The following is a 21,078-nucleotide window of genomic DNA, read 5'->3' as shown; positions in this document are numbered from 1 at the left end:
CATCCACCCTAACCAAGTAGGTTTCATCCCAGCAATGCAAGGATGGTTAAATATATGGAAATCCATCAACGTAATCCAGTATATAAACAAATTCAAAGCCCAAACCCACATAATCATCTCTTTAGATGCAGAGAAATTATTTGACAAAATCCAACACCCATTCATGATAAAAGTCTTGGAAAGATCAGGAATTCAAGGCCCATACCTAAACATGATAAAAGCAATCTACAGCAAACCAGTAGCCAACATCAAAGTAAATGGTGAGAAGCTGGAAGCATTCCGACTAAAATCAGGGACTAGACAAGGCTGCCTACTTTCTCCCTACCTATTCAACATTGTACTTGAAGTCCTAGCCAGAGCAATTTGACAACAAAAGGAGATCAAGGGGATACAAATTGGAAAGGAAGAAGTCAAAATATCACTTTTTACAGAGGATATGATAGTATATATAAGTGACCCTAAAAATTCTACCAGAGGACTCCTAAGCCTGATAAACAGCTTCAGTGAAGTATCTGGATATAATATTAACTCAAACAAGTCAATGGCCTTTCTGTACAAAAAGGATAAACAGGCTGAGAAAGAAATCAGGGAAACAACACCCTTTTCAATAGTCACAAATAATATAAAATACCTTGGTGTGACTCTAACTAAGGAAGTGAAAGATCTGTATGATAAAAACTTCAAGTCCCTGAAGAAAGAAATTAGAGAACATCTCAGAAGATGGAAAGATCTCCCATGCTCATGGATTGGCAGGATCAACATTGTAAAAATGGCTATCTTGTCAAAAACAATCTACAGATTCAATGCAATCCCTATCAAAATTCCAACGCAATTCTTCAACAAATTAGAAAGGAAAATCAGCAGATTCATCTGGAATAACAAAAAACCTAGGATAGCAAAAACTCTTCTCAAGGATAAAAGAACCTCTGGTGGAATCACCATGCCTGACCTAAAGCTGTACTACAGAGCAATTGTGATAAAAACTGCATGGTACTGGTATAGTGACAGACAAGTAGACCAATGGAACAGAATTGAAGACCCAGAGATGAACCCACACACCTATGGTCACTTGATCTTTGACAAGGGAGCTAATACCATCCAGTGGAAAAAAGCCAGCATTTTCAACTAATGGTGCTGGCACAACTCGTGGTTATAATGTAGAAGAATTCAAATTGATCCATTCCTATCTCCTTGTACTAAGGTCAAATCTAAGTGGATTAAGGAAATCCACATAAAACCAGAGACACTGAAACTTATAGAGGAGAAAGTAGGGAAAAGTATCAAAGATATGAGTACAGGGGAAAAATTCCTGAATAGAACAGCAATGGCTTTTGCCTGAGGAATACCGAATGGCAGAGAAGCACCTGAAAAAATGTTCAACATTCTTAATCATTAGGGAAATGCAAATCAAAACAACCCTGAGATTCCACTTCACACCAGTCAGAATGATTAAGATAAAAAAATTGAGGTGACAGCTGATGTTGGCGAGGTTGTGGAGAAAGGGTAACACTCCTCCACTGTTGTTGGGATTGCAAGCTTGTAAAACCACTCTCAAAATAAGTCTGGCGGTTCCTCAGAAAATTGAACATAGTACTACTGGAGGATCCAGCAATACCTCTCCTGGGCATATATCCAGAAGATGTCCCAACCGGTAAGAAGGACACATGCTCTACTATGCTCATAGCAGCCTTATTTATAATAGCTAGAAGCTGGAAAGAACCCAGATGCCCCTCAACAGAGGAATGGATACAGAAAATGTGGTACATTTACACAATGGAGTACTACTCAGCTATTAAAAAGAATGAATTTATGAAATTCCTAGGTAAATGGTTGGACCTGGAGGGCATTATCCTGAGTGAGATAACACAATCACAAAGGAACTCACACAATATATACTCACTGATAATTGAATATTAGCCCAAAAACGTAGTATAACCAAAATATAAGATACAATTTACTAAACGCATAAAACTCAAGAAGAACGAAGACCAAAGTGTGGACACTGTGCCCCTTCTTTGAATTGGGAACAAATCACCCATGGAAGGAGTTACAGAGACAAAGTTTGGAGCTGTGAGGAAAGGATGGACCATCTAGAGACTGCCATATTTAGGGATCCATCCCATAATCAGCTTCCAAACGCTGACACCATTGCATACACTAGCAAGATTTTGCTGAAAGGACACAGATATAGCTGTCTCTTGTGAGACTATGGCAGGGCCTAGCAAATATAGAAGTGGATGCTCACAGTCAGCTATTGGATGGATCACAGGGCCCCCAATGGAGGAGCTAGAGAAAATACCCAAGGAGCTAAAGGGATCTGCAACCCTATAGGTGGAACAACATTATGAACTAACCTGTTCCCCGGAGCTCTTCACTCTAGCGGCATATGTATCAAAAGATGGCCAAGTTGGCCATCATTGGAAAGAGAGGCCCATTGGACTTCCAAACTTTATATGCCCCAGTACAGGGGAACACCAGGGCCAAAAATTGGGGGTGGGTGGGTGAGAGGGTATGGGGGACTTTTGGGGTGGCATTGGAAATGTAATGAGGAAAATACCTAATTAAAAAAAAAGATATGTCTTGTGGGAGAGAGCCAAAACCAGATGGATATGCTTACAGCAATACCACTGCTGGGCCTATACCCAGAAGATGCTCCAACTTGTAACAAGGACACATGTTCCACTATGTTCATAGCAGCCTTAATTATAATAGCCAGAAGCTGGAAAGAGCCCAGATGTCCCTCAACAGAGGAATGGATACCCAAAATGTGGTACATTTACACAATGGAGTACTACTCAGCTATTAAAAAGAATGAATTTATGAAATTCTTTGACAAATGGATGGATCTGAAGGATATCATCCTGAGTGAGGTAACCCAATTAAATACGAACACACATGATATGCACTTACTGATAAGTGGATATTAGTCCAGAAACTCAGAATACTCAAGATACAATTTGCAAAACACATGAAACTCAAGAAGGAGGAAGACCAAAATGTGGATACTTTGATCCTTCTTAGAAGGGGAAACAGGACACCAAATGAAGGAGTTACAGAGACATAGTGTGGAGCAGAGACTGAAGGAATGACCATCCAGAGATTGTCCCACCTGGGGATTCCTCCCCTAATCAAGTACCAAACCCAGACACTATGGCAGATACCAACAAGGTTTTACTGACAGGAGCCTAATATAGCTGTCTCCAGAGAGGTTCTGCCAGTACCTGGCAAATACAGAAGTGGATGCTCACAGTCATCTATTGGACAGAGCACAGGGTCCCCAATGAAGGATCTAAAGAAAGTACCCAAGGAGTTGAAGGGGTTTTCCCCCTATAGGAGGAACAATAATATGAACTAACCAGTACCCCCAGAGCTCCCTGGGACTAAACCACGAATCAAAGAAAACACTTGTGTCTCCAGCTGCATATGTAGCAGAGGATGGCCTAGTTGGTCATCAATGGGAGGAGAGGTCCTTGGTTTTGTGAATGTTCTATGCCCCAATACAGTGGAAATGCCAGGGCCAGGAATGGGAGTGGATGGGTTGAGGAACAGGCCAAGGTGGGAGGGAATAAAGGATTTTCGGAGAGGAAACTAGGAAAGAGCATAACCTCTGAAATGTAAATAAAGAAAATATCTGAGTGTGTGTGTGTGTGTGTGTGTGTGTGTGTGTGTGTGTGAGAGAGAGAGAGAGAGAGAGAGAGAGAGAGAGAGAGAGAGAGAAAGAGAGAGAGATCCAGAAATGTTCAATATCTTTAGTTATCAGGGAAATGCAAATCAAAATCAGAATGGCTAAGATAAAAACCTCCAGTGACAGCAGATTCTGGAGAGGTTGTGAAGAAAGAGGAACACCCCTTCATTGTTGGGGGATTGCAAGCTGGGATAACCCCTGGGGAGATCAGTCTGGCAGTCCCTCAGAAAACTGGACATTGGATGTGACTTGGATGTAGCTATACTGCTTCTGGGCATATACCCAAATGATGCTCCAACAATTAACAAGGTCACATGCTCCACGATGTTCCTAGCAGCCTTATTTATGATAGGGAGAAGCTGAAAAGAACCCAGATATCCTTCAACAGAAAAATGGATACAGAAAATATGTTACATTTACACAATGGAGTACTACTCAGCTATTAAAAACAATGACTTCTTGAAAGAAATTAGAAAATATCACTCTAAGCATGGTAACCCAGTCACAAAAACAAACATGGTTTACACTCACTGATAAGTGGATATTAGTCTGAAGGCTCAGAATACCCAAGATACACTTTACAGACCACATGAACCTCAAGAGGGAGAAAGACCAAAGTGTGGATGATTCAGTCTTTCTTAGAAGGGGAACAAAATACTCAAGGGATGAAATACAGAGACAAAGTGTGGAGCAGAGACCAAAGGAAAGGCTATCCAGAGTCTGAACCACCTGGGGAATCATTCCATATACAGATACCAAACCCAGACACTATTGTGGATGCCAAGAAATGCTGGGTAACAGGAGACTGATATAGCTGTTTCCTGAGAAGCTCTGCCATTGCCTGACAAATATAGAGGCAGATGCTTATAGCCAAACAATAGGGTCCCCAATGGATGAGTTAGAGAAAGGATTGAAGGAGCTGAAGGTGTTTGGAACCCATAGGAAGACGAGCAACATCAACAAACCAGACAACCCCCCCCCATAACTCCCAGGAACTAAATCACCAAGCAAAGAGTACACATGGAGTGACCCATGGCTCCAGCCACATATGTAGCAGAGGATGGCCATGTTGGGCATCAGTGGGAGGAGAGGCCCTTGATCCTAAAAAGATTCGGTGCTCCAGTGTAGGGGAATGCCAGGATGGGGAGGCAGGAGTAGGTGGGTGGTTGGGTGAGCACCCTCATAGAAGCAGAGCGATTTCCAGAGAGGAAATGGAAAAAAGGTAACATTTGAAATGTAAATAAAGAAAATGTCCAATTTAAAAAAAAAAATAGAAGGAATAGCATCTAATTCATTCTATGAAGTCACTAGTACTCTCATATAGCAGAGGAATCTCAGATGGTTGAGAAGCACCTAAAGAAATGTTCAAAGTCCTTAGTGATCAGAGAAATGCAATCAAAACAACTCTGAGACTCCACCTTATATCAATCAGAAAGGTTAAGATCAAAACCTCAGGTGACAGCACATATTCGCAAGGATGTGGAGAAAGAGGAACACTCCTCCATTGCTGGCAGGATTTCAAACGGGTAAAACCACTCTGTAAATCAAACTGGAGGTTCCTCAGAAAATTGGAAAAGATCTACCTGAAGACCCAGTAATCCCACTCTTGGGAATATCCCTAAGAGATGTCCCTCCAGGCCACAGGGCATGTGTTCCACTATGTTCATAGCAACCTATTCTGTGATAGGTAGAAGCTGGAGACAACCCAGATGTCCCACAACAGAAGAAAGGATACAGAAAATGTGGTTCATTTACACAATGGAATACTACTTGACTATTAAGATCAAGGACATCATGAGTTTTGAAGGCAAATGGATGGAACTAGAAAATTTCATCCTGAGTGAGATAACTCAGACCCAAAAGGACATGCATGGTACAGAGTACCCAAGATACAGTCCACAGAACTCAAAAAGTGATCAAAAAGCTGGAGGTTCCAAGTAGGATGCTCCTATTCCAGTTGGGAGAGAGAAGAAAGCAATCACAAGGGGGAAGAGAGAGAGGAACATGGGTGGGGGAGGGGAGAGGAGTGAGAAGAGGGGAACATGATGTAGTATTGGGTGGAGGGAGAGGACTGAAGCCCTGAGGAGCAGCAGAAAGAATGGAAACAGGTAACCTCAAGAGTTGGAGGGGGGCTGCCGAATGTACCAGAGACCTGGGAGGTGAGAGACTTTCAGGTCTCAAAGGGAGGGACCTTAGATGAAAGGCCCTACAGTGGGGAGAGGTAACTTGTAGAGCCAACCTCCAGTAGAAAGATAGGGCATCATTGAGGGATAGGGTTGCCATCCCACAGTCAAAACTTGGACCCATAATTGTTTCTGTCTGAAAGAACTTCAGAGACAAAAATGGAGAGGAGCCTAAGGAAAAGGAGGTCCTGCGACAGGCCCAAAGTGGGAGCCAGCTCAAGGGGAGGGTCCAAGCCCTACAAAAGACCCAAAGAACTACTGAAAGAGTCAGATGCTGATATTTACACCTAATCAGTGAACAGAAGGTGCGGACCTCTGTGGTTGAAATCGGAAAATTCTGGAAGAAGCTGAGGAGGAGGGCAACCCTGTAGGAGGACCAGCAGTCTCAATTAACCTGGACCTCAAGATCTCTCAGACACAGGACCACTAACCAGGCAGCATGCACCACCTGATATGAGGCCCCCAACATATATACAGCATAGGACTGCTGAGTTTGAGTTCAGTCAGAGAAGATTCACCTAACCCTCAAGAGACTGGAGGCCCCAGGGAGTTTAGAGGTCTGATAGGGTGTGGGGGTGGGGGTGGGGACATCCTCGTGGAGACTAGCTAGGAGGGTGGTATGGGATGGAGAACAGTCCGTGGGTGGGAGGGGGTAAAAATTTGGAGTGGAAAAAATGATTAAATAAAATTAAAAAATGAGAGAGAGAGAGAGAGAGAGAGAGAGAGAGAGAGAGAGAGAGAGAGAGAGAGAGAGAAGAGAGAGAATTTGTTGAGTGTCCTTTTTTGTTGTATTTATCATTCCATGACTCTTCTTTTGTGTTCTCTCTCTCTCTCTCTCTCTCTCTCTCTCTCTCTCTCTCTCTGTGTGTGTGTGTGTGTATGTGTGTGTGTGTGTGTGTGTGTTTGTGTGTGTGTGTGTGTGTTACCAGGGGCAGCCTCCCTTCCCTCCTTCTTTCTGCCCTTCTCTGTTCCTCCTTCTCTGTCCTCATCACTTTGCTCCTGTCTGTCTCTACCCAGTTTCTCCTTCCCCTTCCCCCAAATAAATCCCCTTTATTACAACAAAAAAAAAACATTCAACTGATAAGAAGAATAATTTAAAATGAAAACTTCCCTTAATGCTTAAAAAGTAAAGAGATGAGGCAGACACAAAGGTAGTAATGAATATTTCACTTTATTGACAGTGACTGCAGAGGGATTGGGAATCTCTAGTTGGCAGCAATTGTGTCCTGAATCCAATCCACATAGTTGCAGACCTTGGTGTACACACCAGGATTGTCTGGCAGGGCACAGCCATAGCCCCAAGAGACAATGCCCTGGAGCTCTCCATTGCAGACCACAGGGCCACCAGAGTCACCCTGGGAAAGAGGAACACAGTGTATTAGTAAGGGCATGTGTAATAGGGCTGCATATAGTAAGCTCAATACCTGTTTATTCTCATGTTAACATTTCTTTATCTCCACAGCCCACCTGCTATCCTAACTAATTTGTTGAAATGCAAAAAGATCCCCTTACTCCTCATTCACCACAACACCACAGCACACTTTCTGTCTCACACCACTAGGCTTTGAAGCTCAACTCCCAGAACTGAGGTCTGCATAAGTGGAGAGTGGCAATCACCTGGCAGGAATCCTTGCCTCCCTCTAGGAAGCCAGCACAGACCATGTTACCAGTGATCTTCCCAGGATAGGAAGCCTCACAGTCAGCCTGAGGCAGCAGTGGGGCATCCAGGCACTGGAGCAGGTCTGGTTCACTGACTGTGAGGAAAGGAAAAGAGTGAAGACTCCTGTATCGACACAACAAGCCAGCATCGAACCAGCTGGCAAGCAATGGACTGTTTCCTGAGATATGAACATTCACTTAGAAACTATGGCTTTTTGATTCCACAATATGCACTGCTGATGTCCTTCCTGAGATAATAATAGTACATTCTGCATGTGCCTGGCCAGCATTCTGGGGATCAGTTCATTTTTAGTTCAAATGTGTACTTGTACTGCACTTGCAATATATTTACAATCTAGACACCAGTGAGTTCAGCAAAATTGCAGTGGAGAGAGAAAGAGAGAGAGAGAGAGAGAGAGAGAGAGAGAGAGAGAGAGAGAGAGAGAGAGAGAGAGAGAAGGGTAGTAGGAGACATGATAGGTCCTACTTACCACCAAAGCTAAGAGTGTTGCCCCAGCCAGAGATGAGACACTGAGTGCCAGCAGGTGCACAGGAGCTGGGCAGAGCCACAGTGGCCACTCTGGCATTGAGGGTCACAGGGGATGAGAGCTTGATCAACATGATGTCATTGTTCAGGGTCTTCCTATTGAAGTTGGGGTGCTTGATGATCTTGGCAGCATCGATAAACTGCTCATTGCCCTCCAGGACATTGATATTGTGCTCCCCCAATCTCACTTGGATGCGGCTGTTGGGAAGAGAAGAATGCAGCAGTCTGTTACTCTCTGACTCAAGACATCACAAGTTTCTCAGGCCCCTCACTCTTGTGTCTGTAGATTTCAAAACCTTGCAGAAGTATCACACTCTCCTTTTCTTCAGAGGTGAATGACTGCTGTGTAGATTGGTCTTCATTAATATCCAGGGCTAAGGAACTAAGAGGTCATTTGAAGCTCTCTTCATCCGCTGTGTCATAGGTCACTACACACAGGAACTTTTAGTCCCCGTTTCCTTTTGGAAGAAAGCTGTACTTTTGCATTTCCACCAGAAGGGTCAGTATGTGGTATCTGAACCTTCACAATGGGAATCTGAGACTTTGTAAGAGGTTCATTCTCTTTTACTGACTATAAACCTCACAAGTCTCAATCTAGACTATCAGGCCGTTCAGTCTATAGTTTAATAACATCTCTTTATAATTTTAACCCATTGTGAAGGTTGATAGCCCATTTGGGGGACAGTATTACTCATGCCCTAGTAGAGTATAAAAATAACTGGTGAAGAAAATGAATGACAAAACCTATCTTCTTTTGAAAACTCTGATACCATTTCTTGCTGTAGGACTCAGATACCGGTTGTGAAAATCTTTGACAGCTTCTGCATTCATTTTTATAGTGAGAAAATATACCTGTGTTCCTTTTAAGATGAACGTCTCACATCTCATTTTTATTTATTGCTTGTATGTTTGTTAATTGTTTAATTATTTGTTTATTTATTATTTTGATGCAAGTTCAGTTCTTATACTCTCTGGTATCAAAATTTATCACCAGTGCTCTGTACATAGTGAAATTATTTGAAATTGGAACTTTTCAAAAGCTTACAAATTGTTCACACTCTCCTAAAATTGAGTTTATCACCCAATGTATAGGATACACAGTCACTATTTGTAAACGTGTTTACATGACTTCATGTTTGGTTCTTTTTACTCTAAAATCAACTTTCCTTGCATTGATCATGTCTATGCTTGATTATTTTGGATGGCTTATGTGTTAAAAGACTTCCTATACTGTTTTTGTATTCTATTCAAACTTGTGAACAAGTTGCAGTAAGTAATCTCACTTGTCTGACTATACCCATTCACTCTATACCCTCAGTTACAGGCTGATCTTATACTATGCCCTTAGAAACACCAAATGTATGTTCTGTACAGTCAGGACCCATCACGTACGTCTTGTAGCAATGAGCTGCAGACACCACCCACTGGTCATTGATGAGGGAACCTCCACAGAAGTGGTAGCCAGAGTTCAGGGACACCTGGTAGGGAACAGAATTCTCTCGGCAGGTGTATCCTCCAACGATCTTGTCATCATCATCCACAGGGAAAGCAACTTGAATAAAGACAAGAAGACCAATGAGAAGACAATTCATCAAAGTGCTGGAAAGTGGAGCCCTCAGCTTTCAGGTAGGTAGGTGTCCTTAAAGAGTAAAAAACAAAACAAAACAAAACAATAAAAAAATAAAAAACAAAAAACAAAAAAACCTGAAGGACAGAAGGTATCATTGCATTCCCAGTAGGTATGTGGCAGTATGTCCAACATACAGCGATCCTCACCACTGCAGGACAATAGAAAAGCACTCTGTAGTTGACTCCATTCTGAAGGACAGCACAAGGACAGTCAATGTTCTCAGCATGCAGTAATCGGGCATAGAGATGGTTTTCTAATCAACTATCTGGTTTGATCTCAAGCTCATCATTCATTGACACCCATGGCTAACAGTGCTTAAAGTGGGTAGGATGGTTGGAACTATTTTAGAAAAAGTCCTGGGTATGCGGAGATTTATGTACCTACAAGCTTTTATAGGTCAAGTCTGTATATTAATGACAAATAGAGAGTAGGTCTTATACCGGAGAGAAGAATGTAATGTTATTTTATTTATTTACCTTATTTCTTTATTTTTATTTCTAGATAAAAATTCCCCAATCACAGCCTCTCCCTACTCAATTCTTCCCTGAAAAATCCCTCCCCTTTGCCATGTGTCCTTCCCCTCAGAAAAAGGGAGCTCCCCTTGGGTACCTCCCTACTGGGGCTTCTTGACCCAGAAAGACAAGGCAAATCCTCTCCCATTGACAACCAACCAGGTAATCCAGGTGTGAGGAAGGGGATACAATGACAGGGCTCAGAAACTGATCCTAGGTCCCCTTTGTTAAGGGTCCCACATGAGACCAAGCTGCACAAATGTATAGGGTTGGTCCAACTTAAGCATATTCCCTGGTTGGTAACTCAGGGTCTGCAAGCCCCATGGTTCCAGGTTAGTTGATATTATAACCAAAGATTATTGGTTTTTAATTATACTGCATGTTTATTAGTCTTAACATCACTTTGATATTTTAAAAGTCTGTGTATCTATAATAGAAGTGTCCTTCTTAATATCAAGTCTTTGTCCCAGACACATAAGGTAAGAATTTTAAGATATTAATTGGCACAAGCCTTGTATGAAAGGTTATGCCAAGCAAATGAGTTTTCTGGAAGTGGTCCACCATTTTGTGTTGTTGCAAGCTATAAGCACAAGAGACTTTGTCTCAGGATTGCCCCTTAGTGCTGATATGCCTTTCCTGCCATAATTTCATAGCCTCGTGTTTCTTGGGCATCATCTCAGCCTATGGGGCAAATTTCCTGCCATCAATTTAAAGATAAACTTTCATGAATTAATGCTGTTTAGTTTTATTAATGTCTTTATAGAATTACTGATTTGATTCAAATAATCTCAGGAAGAAAGTTTAAGAAGATGTTTTTAGCTGTTTTGCCAGTAAGACATAATAAAGCTCAAATCAAGAATAAAATATGTTCCTCTTCATAGAATAGTAAGTAAAGCTGTATTAAAAGTAGTACAATGAACTTTCATAAATTGTACTAAGAGAAATATGCTTGGAACAAATTAATAACCAAGGAAAAACATTCATTCTAAGTCATCTACCAGATGTATTTGTGTGAGTGTGTGTGTGTGTGTATGTGCATGACTTTCTCTTATACTTTTTCATTCTTTCTGGCTCACAAAGAGTTAATAAGCTTTGAGGCCATCTAGGCCAGCAGGAGGGCCCTTAAAGAGTAAAGAGCCTAAGTAACTAAGTTTCTTTTTAAAATCCCCTGCTGTTATACAACAGAAGAACTCCATTTCCTGAAGCCATCAGGTTTTGGCTTCAGAAAAGCAAAAGAGAGTTAACAGCCAAAATCCAGTCTTCTGGCCCCAGAACAGTAAGAGAAAGCTGTGGTGTGGCTACTCTGTACCCCACCTCAGTCCCTGGGTATCACAGCAAGACACTTACCTTCATCTCCAGGAGGTCTGCTGGTTAATTTCATAGAACCTCCCTATGCCTTCTTTTTTAGACTCTGATCATATAATAAATTACAGTGGAAGGGACAAGAAATTTAAGCTTACAGAGAAGCATGGAAGATTGGAAGCAGAGCTGCTGCTGGAGGAAGAAGGAAAATATTGGTGTATAGATAGGATGGGAAAGCAGCCTTGGTGGTAAAGTTCATGGCTTCTAGAAGGAAGAGCAAGACCTAGGTGAAAGCATGGAACTCACCAGCAGCTCCCACAAGGGCCAGGAACAGGAGTGCACTCATTGTGGCAGAAGGTAGTGAGCCCTGGATGGAAGCCTGCCTTTATACCCCAATTCAGGGAGAAGTAGGGACTAAGGGGAGGGCCCCCACTGCTTCTATACAAGCACACCTGTGGGTTTCCCCTTCCCAGAGCCCTTACACTATCTTTCCCCTATTTGTCTACTCTGTGGGTAGGTGATAAGGACAAGGAAAGCAGGTGATTCTTGAAAGGAGGCTGGAACCATAGACTTTGTGTATGTAGCTTGACCTTAGACTGATGGAAAGAAGCTTGGTGGTAGAGAATGCCCATATTCCTAAGATATACCCTAACATCATGGGAAACTTCTTTGATTTACTTTGAGTAAGACATGATATTTATAGATGAGTAGATTTTTTGAGACCTAGAGATTCATGAAAAGAAATGTCTTGTATCTGTTTCTAATGGCTATGAGTTGATGATTCTTAACTCTAGAATAATTCATCATATAGAAAGATTATATCCAAGAACCTTGGTAAGCAGCATTAAAATATGAAGCAATATGGGAGAGAGAGAAACAGACACGATTTGTATTGTGGGCTTTTCTCTGAATCTCCTTTCCAGCAGGGATCTTACTAGGAGAGTAGCTCAAAGTGTGAAAACTGAAATTTCAGGAAGAGCTTCCTCAATATGTTCTAGAGATAGGCCAATATCACATTCTCCTTTCTCCTCTCTGTCATGACTTTGGCACTCATTTTTTCAAGCTTTTATAAGTCTATTTTCAGCATCTTCATGGTTATATTAATAATCTGTACTAAAGATTAAACTTCCCTTCTTTCAAAAACACACAGTTTGATATAGAAATGTACAGTCTAGGTCAGATGTGAAGAAGGACTTGAACAATGGTCAATCTGATTTCTGTCTGAGAATTACCTTCAGTAAAGAGTTGACTAAATTGACAAGGAGTCATGGATCAATGTTAAAAATAGAAATTAATATTAAAAATAAACAAGGATTCTAATATTCTATTTTTTTCAGTGACAATATTATATCAAACTTAGTTAAGAGTAAACTTGTCTGTAAAAGCTCCCTGGATGAATTCTAACAAAGATCAGAGTTGTAGCACTGAAATTTCTTGAGACATAACATGCCTAGATGGAGTTTATTGAGAAATGATATGTTAGATTACATTTATTTTTATGAGCTAATGTGAGGAACCTTATTATAGAATCTACATACATTTTTAGTTAGTCTTATTGAGGAACAAGAACAAGCAAAATCATAATGAAATTCACTAAAATATATAAGATAAACAAACATTCTAGAGATGCTTTACAAAGATCAAAATTTGAATTCAGAATCTAGTGATTGGTTTTGACATGTTGCTTACGGAGAATGTTAGAGCAAATGGATCCCAGAATGCACTGGGAAAGGCACCCATGAGAGTACTGTTAAGTATCTCCTGTACCCATCTCTGGTATGACTGGCCCAGCTACACAATAGAATTTGTACTCATACACCTTTCCTCTGAGCCCTGAATCTCATTAAGTAGCCCATAGGTATTGCCTAAATAGAGTACTGTTCAATTTATAAAATGTTTGACAGCTTTACAAGATGTTTCAGACAACAGTCATACACTACATGGTTTATGTATGGAGCCCCACTTACCCTTTTAAAACTGGTGTATAGTAAAGAATAAAAATAAAATTATCTCTAATTAATAAGGAAGATGATATTACTGGATTCATTTTTGTCCAAGGAATGATCTAAAATTGCCATATGGTCCCAAGGATCCAAAATGATATGGAAACTCCTGTGAAGTGTGAGATTTGCCACAGATGGCATCTAAAAAGCTACTGCTAAGCAAGCAAGAGTTGCCTGTCCAGTTCAACATCCAACTCTGCTTTTCATTTTCTTCTTGGTAGAGCTTGAATACTAAATTTATATTTTACCTGGCAATGTGGCTCATAAACTTGCATTACCATGACCTCGTATCTATTTGAACCATGTTTAACACATGGGTATGCATAACCAGCTGTCAGATTGCTAGGATATTATTATGGCTGGGTAGATAGTAACTAATTTTTCTGTAATATAGTTAACATTTCATGTTTTATTTTTTTTTCTTTTTTTCTAAAATATTTCATTGATTTGTGAGTTTTATACTATACATCCCAGTCCTACTCATCTCCCCATCCCTCACATCTGCCCTCTATCTTTGCAATCTTCAGCACAAAACATGCACGCACGCATGCACACACCCTAAAACAAAAATCTAAACAGAGTATGTACAATATCTTTTAGTGGAAGGTATTGTGTGTCACAGCATGCCTCAAAATTACCCATCTGCCCACATATCTTTACTTGCAAATATTCAATAAAAAGAGTCATTTGTTTGTTTCATGGTGTCTGGATTCTGTGACACCTTCAATATTGGGTCCTCGTTGGGACTTCTACTAGTTATCCTGTTGTTTCCCTGTGTCATGGACATCCTACAGCTTTGAATGAGAAAGATTGGCCCTTTCACAAGCCTATACACAGATGATATGGATTTTGGGGTGGGACGTTTCCAGCTCTTGGATCTGGGCCTGGGTGGTAGCTGATCTGGTCAGCCTGTAGCGTTTCTATTATCTGCACTACCAGGGTGAACTCTCCAACACTGCTCTGGATAGGCCACCTGAGGTTACCAGGACAGGGTCAGCTCTTCTGCTCTCATAACCTCAGCAATGGCTTACCCACACCCATGCCCGCAGAGCCAGCTCCAATGTGCTGCCCTGTACCACTGTTCTTCCGAACCTCTCATATTTCCCTTTGTCCTTGCATTGTCCAACACAAAACCACACACATACTAAGAAAACAAATAAAGAAAACAAAACAGACTAAAATATCTTGTGGAGGAAGCTGTAGTGTGCCACAGTTTGTACCAAAACATCCCACTGTCTGTACATCTTCTTATGCAAATGCTCAGTGCAATGTGTCATTGGTCCCATTTGAGGTCTCTGAATTCTGTGACACCAGCAATATCTAATCCTAAGGAGAACTTCTAGTTATCTTCTTGTTGTCCTGTGTCATGGAGATCCTGATGTTTTGGATCAACAGTACCTGCCTTTCACGAGTTCTAACAGATGGCAGATGATGCAGATATTGGGATGGGCTGATTGTCCAGCTCATACACACTTGGGGATGGCTCACCTATGCCTTTGTCAGCAGGGCAAGCTCCACTGTTGCCCAGGTAAACTACAGGTCCTACTCTCCAACCACTGAGGGACAGAAACAGATCTGCTTTCATGTTCTTGGAGCTAGGAGTAAGGGCATTCAACCTCACCTACTCTACCTCACGTCAGACATAAGAGAACTAGTAGGTCCAGCTCTTATGTTCTCACACACATCTTGCTTGTTCATCTGTGCCCCTTCTACCAGAGCCAAAACAGTGCTGCCCAGGTGATGTACCTCCCTTCTGAGTGCTGCAGTTGGCAAGGGGCAAGGTCAGCTTATCTACTCTCATAACCCAAGGCCACTCCCCTGTCTTCACCCACCTGTACCACATGACTTGGTAGCATGCAGGTTTCTGTGTCGTTATGGCCCATCTGACTAGTAAGGCAGCAGGAAGGTAGGGATTATACCTTTACCTTTCTTCTAAAAGTAGAGTGTATTTCCTATCATATTGCTAGAGTGGAATGTTTCTTGTGTTTCTCTAGTAGTATAGACAGCTTTAGAACATATTTTCTTCTTATGCTCAAGATAAGTATAGTCTTCATTCCTCATTAAGAAATACATAGTTTTTTGCCATAGACAGTGACCACTACATTAAAACACAACCAATCAAAATGCAGAGTTGTGGAGCCCTGTCCCAGTGAATATATCTTTAAAATGCTCCCATATCTAATGTTCAGACAACATTTCAAAGAGGGCATGGGAAGACTGTAAGAGCCGAAGGATTAGGAAGATTACTGTGAGATTATCTTGTCTCGTATTGTTAGAAGCTACACACATAATGTCTCATTTGAGGCTGTCTAAGTGTAAATTAATCAATTATTACTCAAAGGGAGTTGCCAAAACTGGTGAAAAAATCCTCATCAGGATTCAAGTCAACACAATAACTATGAGCAACTGAGGAAAATTGGAAGTGATAAAGGTGGTTTTCTCCAGGAAGAAAGACACCAAACACATCTCATGGTTTCCCAGTGCCAAATAGGTAGCCCTGAAAACATACATATAAAGTAACTTTACACAGGTGGAGTAGATTATATTTAGGAAAATACATGTATATGCATATATGTGTATATACAGATTACATATATGAATGTAATAATAATTTAGGAAGTAGCCATAAATTCTAAGGAAAAACAAAAGGAGAAATTTTGTAATTACAATCTCAAAAATAATTATTAATTTCTGCAGGTGATATGATCATATATCAATCAAACATTAAAAACTCTAACAGAAATGTTATGTATATGTTTAATCTGCATCAAATTTTAATGCTATTCTTCATAGAAGTAGATGAAACCAAACTAAAGTCCATACCTTGAATAGACAATGTAATCTTGAGCAGAATGTAAAAAGCAGGCAATATTACAGTACCTATCCAAGTTATTATACACCGTCATTGTAGCGAAAAACACCAGGGCACCAAAATAGCCATGTAGATACAGCTACCTGATCTTAACAAAAATGCTCCAAATAGATAATTTAGGAAGAATAGTTTCCTTTACAAATAGTGCTGAGAAAAGTATACATAGGTATACTTACCTGAGTAAGAATACAAACAGGAAAAGAGGAAAGGGATGTAAGATTGTCTAAGAGGGTTACTTTTGTGAACAGACACCATGATCAGCGCAACTCTTATAGGGACAACATTTAATTGGGGCTGGCTTACAGGTTCAGAGGTTTCAGCCCATTATCATCAAGATGGGAACATGGCATCATCTAGGCACACATGGTGCGGGAGAAGCTGAAAGTTCTACATCTAAATCTAAAGACTACTAGCAGAATATTGACTTCCAGGCAGCTAGGATGAGGGTCTGAAAGCCCACAACCACAGTGCCAGGCCTACTCCAACAAGGCCATACTTTCTAATAGTGCCACTCCCTGGGCTGAGCATATCCAAACCATCACATAAGATAATAAAATAAGAATTGATAAAAGAGGTAGAAATATTGGAGAAAACTCAATCTGAAATTTTGTAAAAGAAAATGGCATAAGTAAAATACAAAGTTCTATGAAAAGTCTCACTAACAAACTGGATCAAAAAGAGGCCAGACATCTGGGCTTGAAAGAACAGTGAAGAAATTACAAAAACCCAAGGAGGACAATTTTTTATGAAAAGATGTTAGGTATAGAAATAAAATCTCTATCTAAAGGCATAGAAAACAGTTTCAAGATATGCACAACAACTTTCTCAGAGTCAGGCAAATGCTAATGTTCAGCTTCAATGTGAGGAGGGTCCTGAGAAAGGGGAACTGGGAACAGTGCTGATTCAACAATGACTCAGAGTCTGGGAGTCAGTAGTGGACTCAAGCTGTCAGTTCCATTATTCTCTCTTTGCCCGAGGATTATCATTCTTGCTTCTTCTCCTTTCTTCTTCCTTCTTCCTTTTCATTCCCTTTCCTTCTCCCTTCCCATTCTTCCTTACTCCCTTACATTCTTTTTGCCTTGCCTTTCTTCTCATCCTTTTACCTTCTTTGGCCAGAGAACACAACCCAGTCTTTTATTTACTAAAGCTACATTATCAAGGCTTTGATCATTATTAATAATAGTTTAGAAACTCTTAAATATATATAAATTTTGTGAATCCAACATCATTAGTTCCAACTCCAGCTTTCTTAAAACTGAAACTAAAGGTAAATCCAAAGCACATTTCCTTATATGTTTCACACAGTCTGTTCTTGGGTAGCTGGGCACAGCTCTTTTGTTTTCCTGGTTCAGCAGACAGCAGTCTTTAGTAACTGTTTTCATGAAAGCACAGAAAGGTTACAAACTACTGAGGTTAAAATCATTGCTTACAAAGTATTAAAAGTTATGCCAGTTAAGAAGCTAGCTCTCTCTGATATCTCTCTAGGCATTGCCATTTCTAATTCTTCAAGTTGCCAGGAAAATGAAGTACTAGCTTTGTACATGCTTATACATCATATTTTAATGCTTTAATCTTTGTTTCATCATAGCAACTCCATAGCCTCATGTACTCTCCTTCTAATACTATTTATTTTTAAATCATGTATGATCTTTTCTCCTATAAAATAATTTCATCTATTTTTTGCTTGTTTTCTATAGATTTCCCCTTCTTTCCCTATCTATAAGGCAAAGGACACAGTCAATAGGATGAATCAGGAACCTACAGATTGGGAAAAGATCTTCACTATGTAGGTTTCTACATTCCATAGACGGCTAATATCAAAAATATACAAATAACTGAAGAAGGTAGACTGGAACAACCACTTTGGAAATCAATCTGGTGGTTCCTCAAAAAACTGGAAATAGTTCTACCTAAAGTCCCAGCTATACCACTCCTGTGCATACACCCAAAAGATTCTCCACCATATCAGAATGACACATGCTCCACTATCTTCATAGCAGCATTATTTGTAAGAGCTATATGCTATAAACAATGCAGATGTCCCTCAATCAAAGAATTTATATAGAGAATGTGATTCATTTACACAGTGGAGTACTATTCAACTATTAAAAATGAGGACATCATGAATTTGGAGGCAAATGATGGAACTAGAAAATCTCATCCTGAGTGAGGTAATCCAGACCCCAAAGGACATACATGATATGTACTCATTGATAAGTGGATATTAGCCAAAAAATTCAGAATGCCCATGATACAACTCACATATCAAATGAAACCTAACAAGAAGGAAGGCCCAAGTGCTTCAATCCCACTTAGAAGGGGGAACAACATAATCATGGGAATCAGAGTGAGGGAGAGACCTGAATAGGAGAAGGAAGCAGGAGGAAAAAAGGGGGGGGGGACAGGATCATGTATGGGTAAGGCAGGAGAGAAGCCTAAAAGGCTAGGAAAAATGAATAAAAATATGTATCACTGTGGGGTGGAGAATGGGGGAACCTCTAGAAAGTCCCACACATCAGTGATGTGGGAGGCTCCCAGGACCCAATGAGAATGCCCTTAGCTGAAATGCCCAACAGTGGGGAGATGAATCCTGAAGAGACCACATAGACAAGGCCTCCAGTTGAGGGATGGTGCCACCCACCCATCTCAAAAAATTGACCCAGAATCGTGCCTGTCTAAACGAAATACAGGGACAAAAATGGAGCAGAGATTGAAGGAAAAGCCATCCAGAGACTACTCCAACTTGGGATCCATCCCATGAGCAGACACCAAACTCCAACACTATTGCTGATGCCATGTTCTGCTTGTAGATAGGAGCTTGTCATGACTGTCTTCTGTGATGCTCTACCATCACCTGACTGAGCCAGATGCAGATACTTACAGCCAACGACTGGTCTGAGGTCAGTGATCCATATGGAAGAGTTAGGGAAAGGAGTGAAGGAGCTAAAGGGGATTGCAACCCCATAGGAAGAACAATGGAATTAAGTAATCAGATCCCTCAGAGCTCCCAGAGACTAAGCCACTGTACTAAAAGAATACATGGACTGGTCTGTAGCCCTGGCTACATATGTAGCAGAGGACTATCTCGTCTCCCTCAATGGATGAGGATGTGCTTAAGCTTAATCTTGTGGAAATTTGATGCTCCATGGAATAGGGATGCTGGTGGGGGTAAGATAGGGTTGGGTAGGTGGAGGGGAGTACCCTCTCAGAGGCAGGAGAATGGGATAGGGTAAATAACTCTGGGAAGGGAGACCAGGAAGGGGGGGAAATTTTGGAATGTAAATAAAATAATTTAATGAAAAAACTAGAAATGTATTTTTTTCAGAAAAATAAATATAAATTAAAGTACAAATTATATGTAATTATTGTCATTAATATGAGTTTAGAAAAAGTATTAATAAAAAGTCAGCATTCAAAAGTAAAAAGAAAATGGATAATAGTTTGTATTGATCAACTCACATCTCTTTCTCTAATCTATGGTCGATATACCTAGTGACACTCCATTAGAGAAAACTGATTTTTCCTTTCCAAGGTATCAATTGCAAATAACTTCTTTCATAGATGTGGGACCTTGTGTCCACTTTGCCCTCTCAATGCTGGGACCTGTCTCTCCTGAATAGTATAGATTATAGTCTCTCCAAGTTTGTGTGTGAATTACTTCTATTGAATCTTGAATTTACTGTTACTTTGGTGTCATACACCACCTCTGACACATAAAAATCTTTTTTTTGCCCATTTATGCATGGATCCATGAGCCTTGAGGTGAGAAGTCTGATGAAGAACTACCGTTTAGAGATGAGATTTCCAAAAGTTTCTCATACTCTCAAAATTGTCTACTTGTAGGTAGCTGTACTAATTGCTATCTGCTGCAAGAAGAAGATTCTCTGATGAAAGGATTTTTTTTTATGTTCTGCTATGTGGGTATAGCAATATGTCATAGAAAATCATTTTATATATGCTCTACTATGCTCCATTATGTTTATAGCATCTTATTTATTATAGCCAGGAGCTGGAAAGAACCCAGATGTCTTTCAACAGAGAAATGGATACAGAAAATGTGGTACATTTACACAATGAATTACTGTTCACCTATTAAAAATGATGAATTCATTAAATTCCTAGGCAAATGGATAGAACTAGAAAATATCATCCTGAGTGAGGTAACCCAACTGCCAAAGAAAACACATGTTATGCACTCACTGATAAGTGGATACTAGCCCAAAAGCTCCAAATAATCAGGATACAATTCACAGACCACATGAAACTCAAGAAGAAGGAAGACCAAAGAGCATGTGCTTTGGTCCTTCTTAGAAGGAGAACAAAATACTCAGAAGAGCAAATATGGAGATAAAGTATAGAGCAGAGACTAAAAGAAAGGCCACCCAGAGACTGTCCCACCTGGGGGATTCATCCCATATTCATCCCATATACAGTTACCAACCCCAGACACTATTGTGGATGCCAAGAAGTGTATGCTGAAAGGAGTCTGATATGGTTGTCTACTGAGAGTCCTTGCCAGAGCCTTACAAATACAGACATTGATATTAAAAGCCGAACATTAGACTGACTGTGGGTTCGTTAATAGAGAAGTTAGAAAGGGATTGAAGGAGTTGAATGGGTTTGCAACCCCATGGGAAGAACAGTATCAACCAACCAGACCCCCAGAACTCCCAGGGACTAAGTCA

General features: G+C 40.5%; 1 protein-coding gene and 1 further gene across 1 annotated transcript; both read right to left on the bottom strand.

Annotated features, from left to right (window-relative positions):
• The window catches only part of Tcrb (T cell receptor beta chain), a 667,076-nt gene that overhangs the window by 87,565 nt on the left and 558,433 nt on the right, over nucleotides 1–21,078 (bottom strand).
• Nucleotides 7,021–11,877, bottom strand: Prss1 (protease, serine 1 (trypsin 1)). Its single transcript, NM_053243.2, has 5 exons — nucleotides 11,825–11,877; nucleotides 9,467–9,626; nucleotides 8,019–8,272; nucleotides 7,486–7,622; nucleotides 7,021–7,223 (listed from the first exon to the last, which is right to left on the bottom strand). The coding sequence occupies exons 1-5, from the start codon at nucleotides 11,862–11,864 to the stop codon at nucleotides 7,074–7,076; spliced, it is 741 nt and encodes a 246-aa protein (NP_444473.1). The 5' UTR covers nucleotides 11,865–11,877; the 3' UTR covers nucleotides 7,021–7,073.

This window comes from Mus musculus, chromosome 6 (assembly GCF_000001635.26).
Source record: "Mus musculus strain C57BL/6J chromosome 6, GRCm38.p6 C57BL/6J".
Taxonomy (NCBI): Eukaryota; Metazoa; Chordata; class Mammalia; order Rodentia; family Muridae; genus Mus; species Mus musculus.
This window is presented reverse-complemented; position numbering and strand designations above follow the sequence as displayed.

Excerpts from the sequence above, each read along its gene's own strand:
- Prss1 (NM_053243.2), bottom strand. The coding sequence starts at position 11,864 with ATGAGTGCACTCCTGTTCCTGGCCCTTGTGGGAGCTGCTG. Across the intron at positions 9,627-11,824 it reads GGCCCTTGTGGGAGCTGCTG|TTGCTTTCCCTGTGGATGAT; the intron begins GTGAGTTCCATG and ends TCTTTATTCAAG. Across the intron at positions 8,273-9,466 it reads GCAGCTCATTGCTACAAGAC|CCGCATCCAAGTGAGATTGG; the intron begins GTACGTGATGGG and ends TCTTCCCAACAG.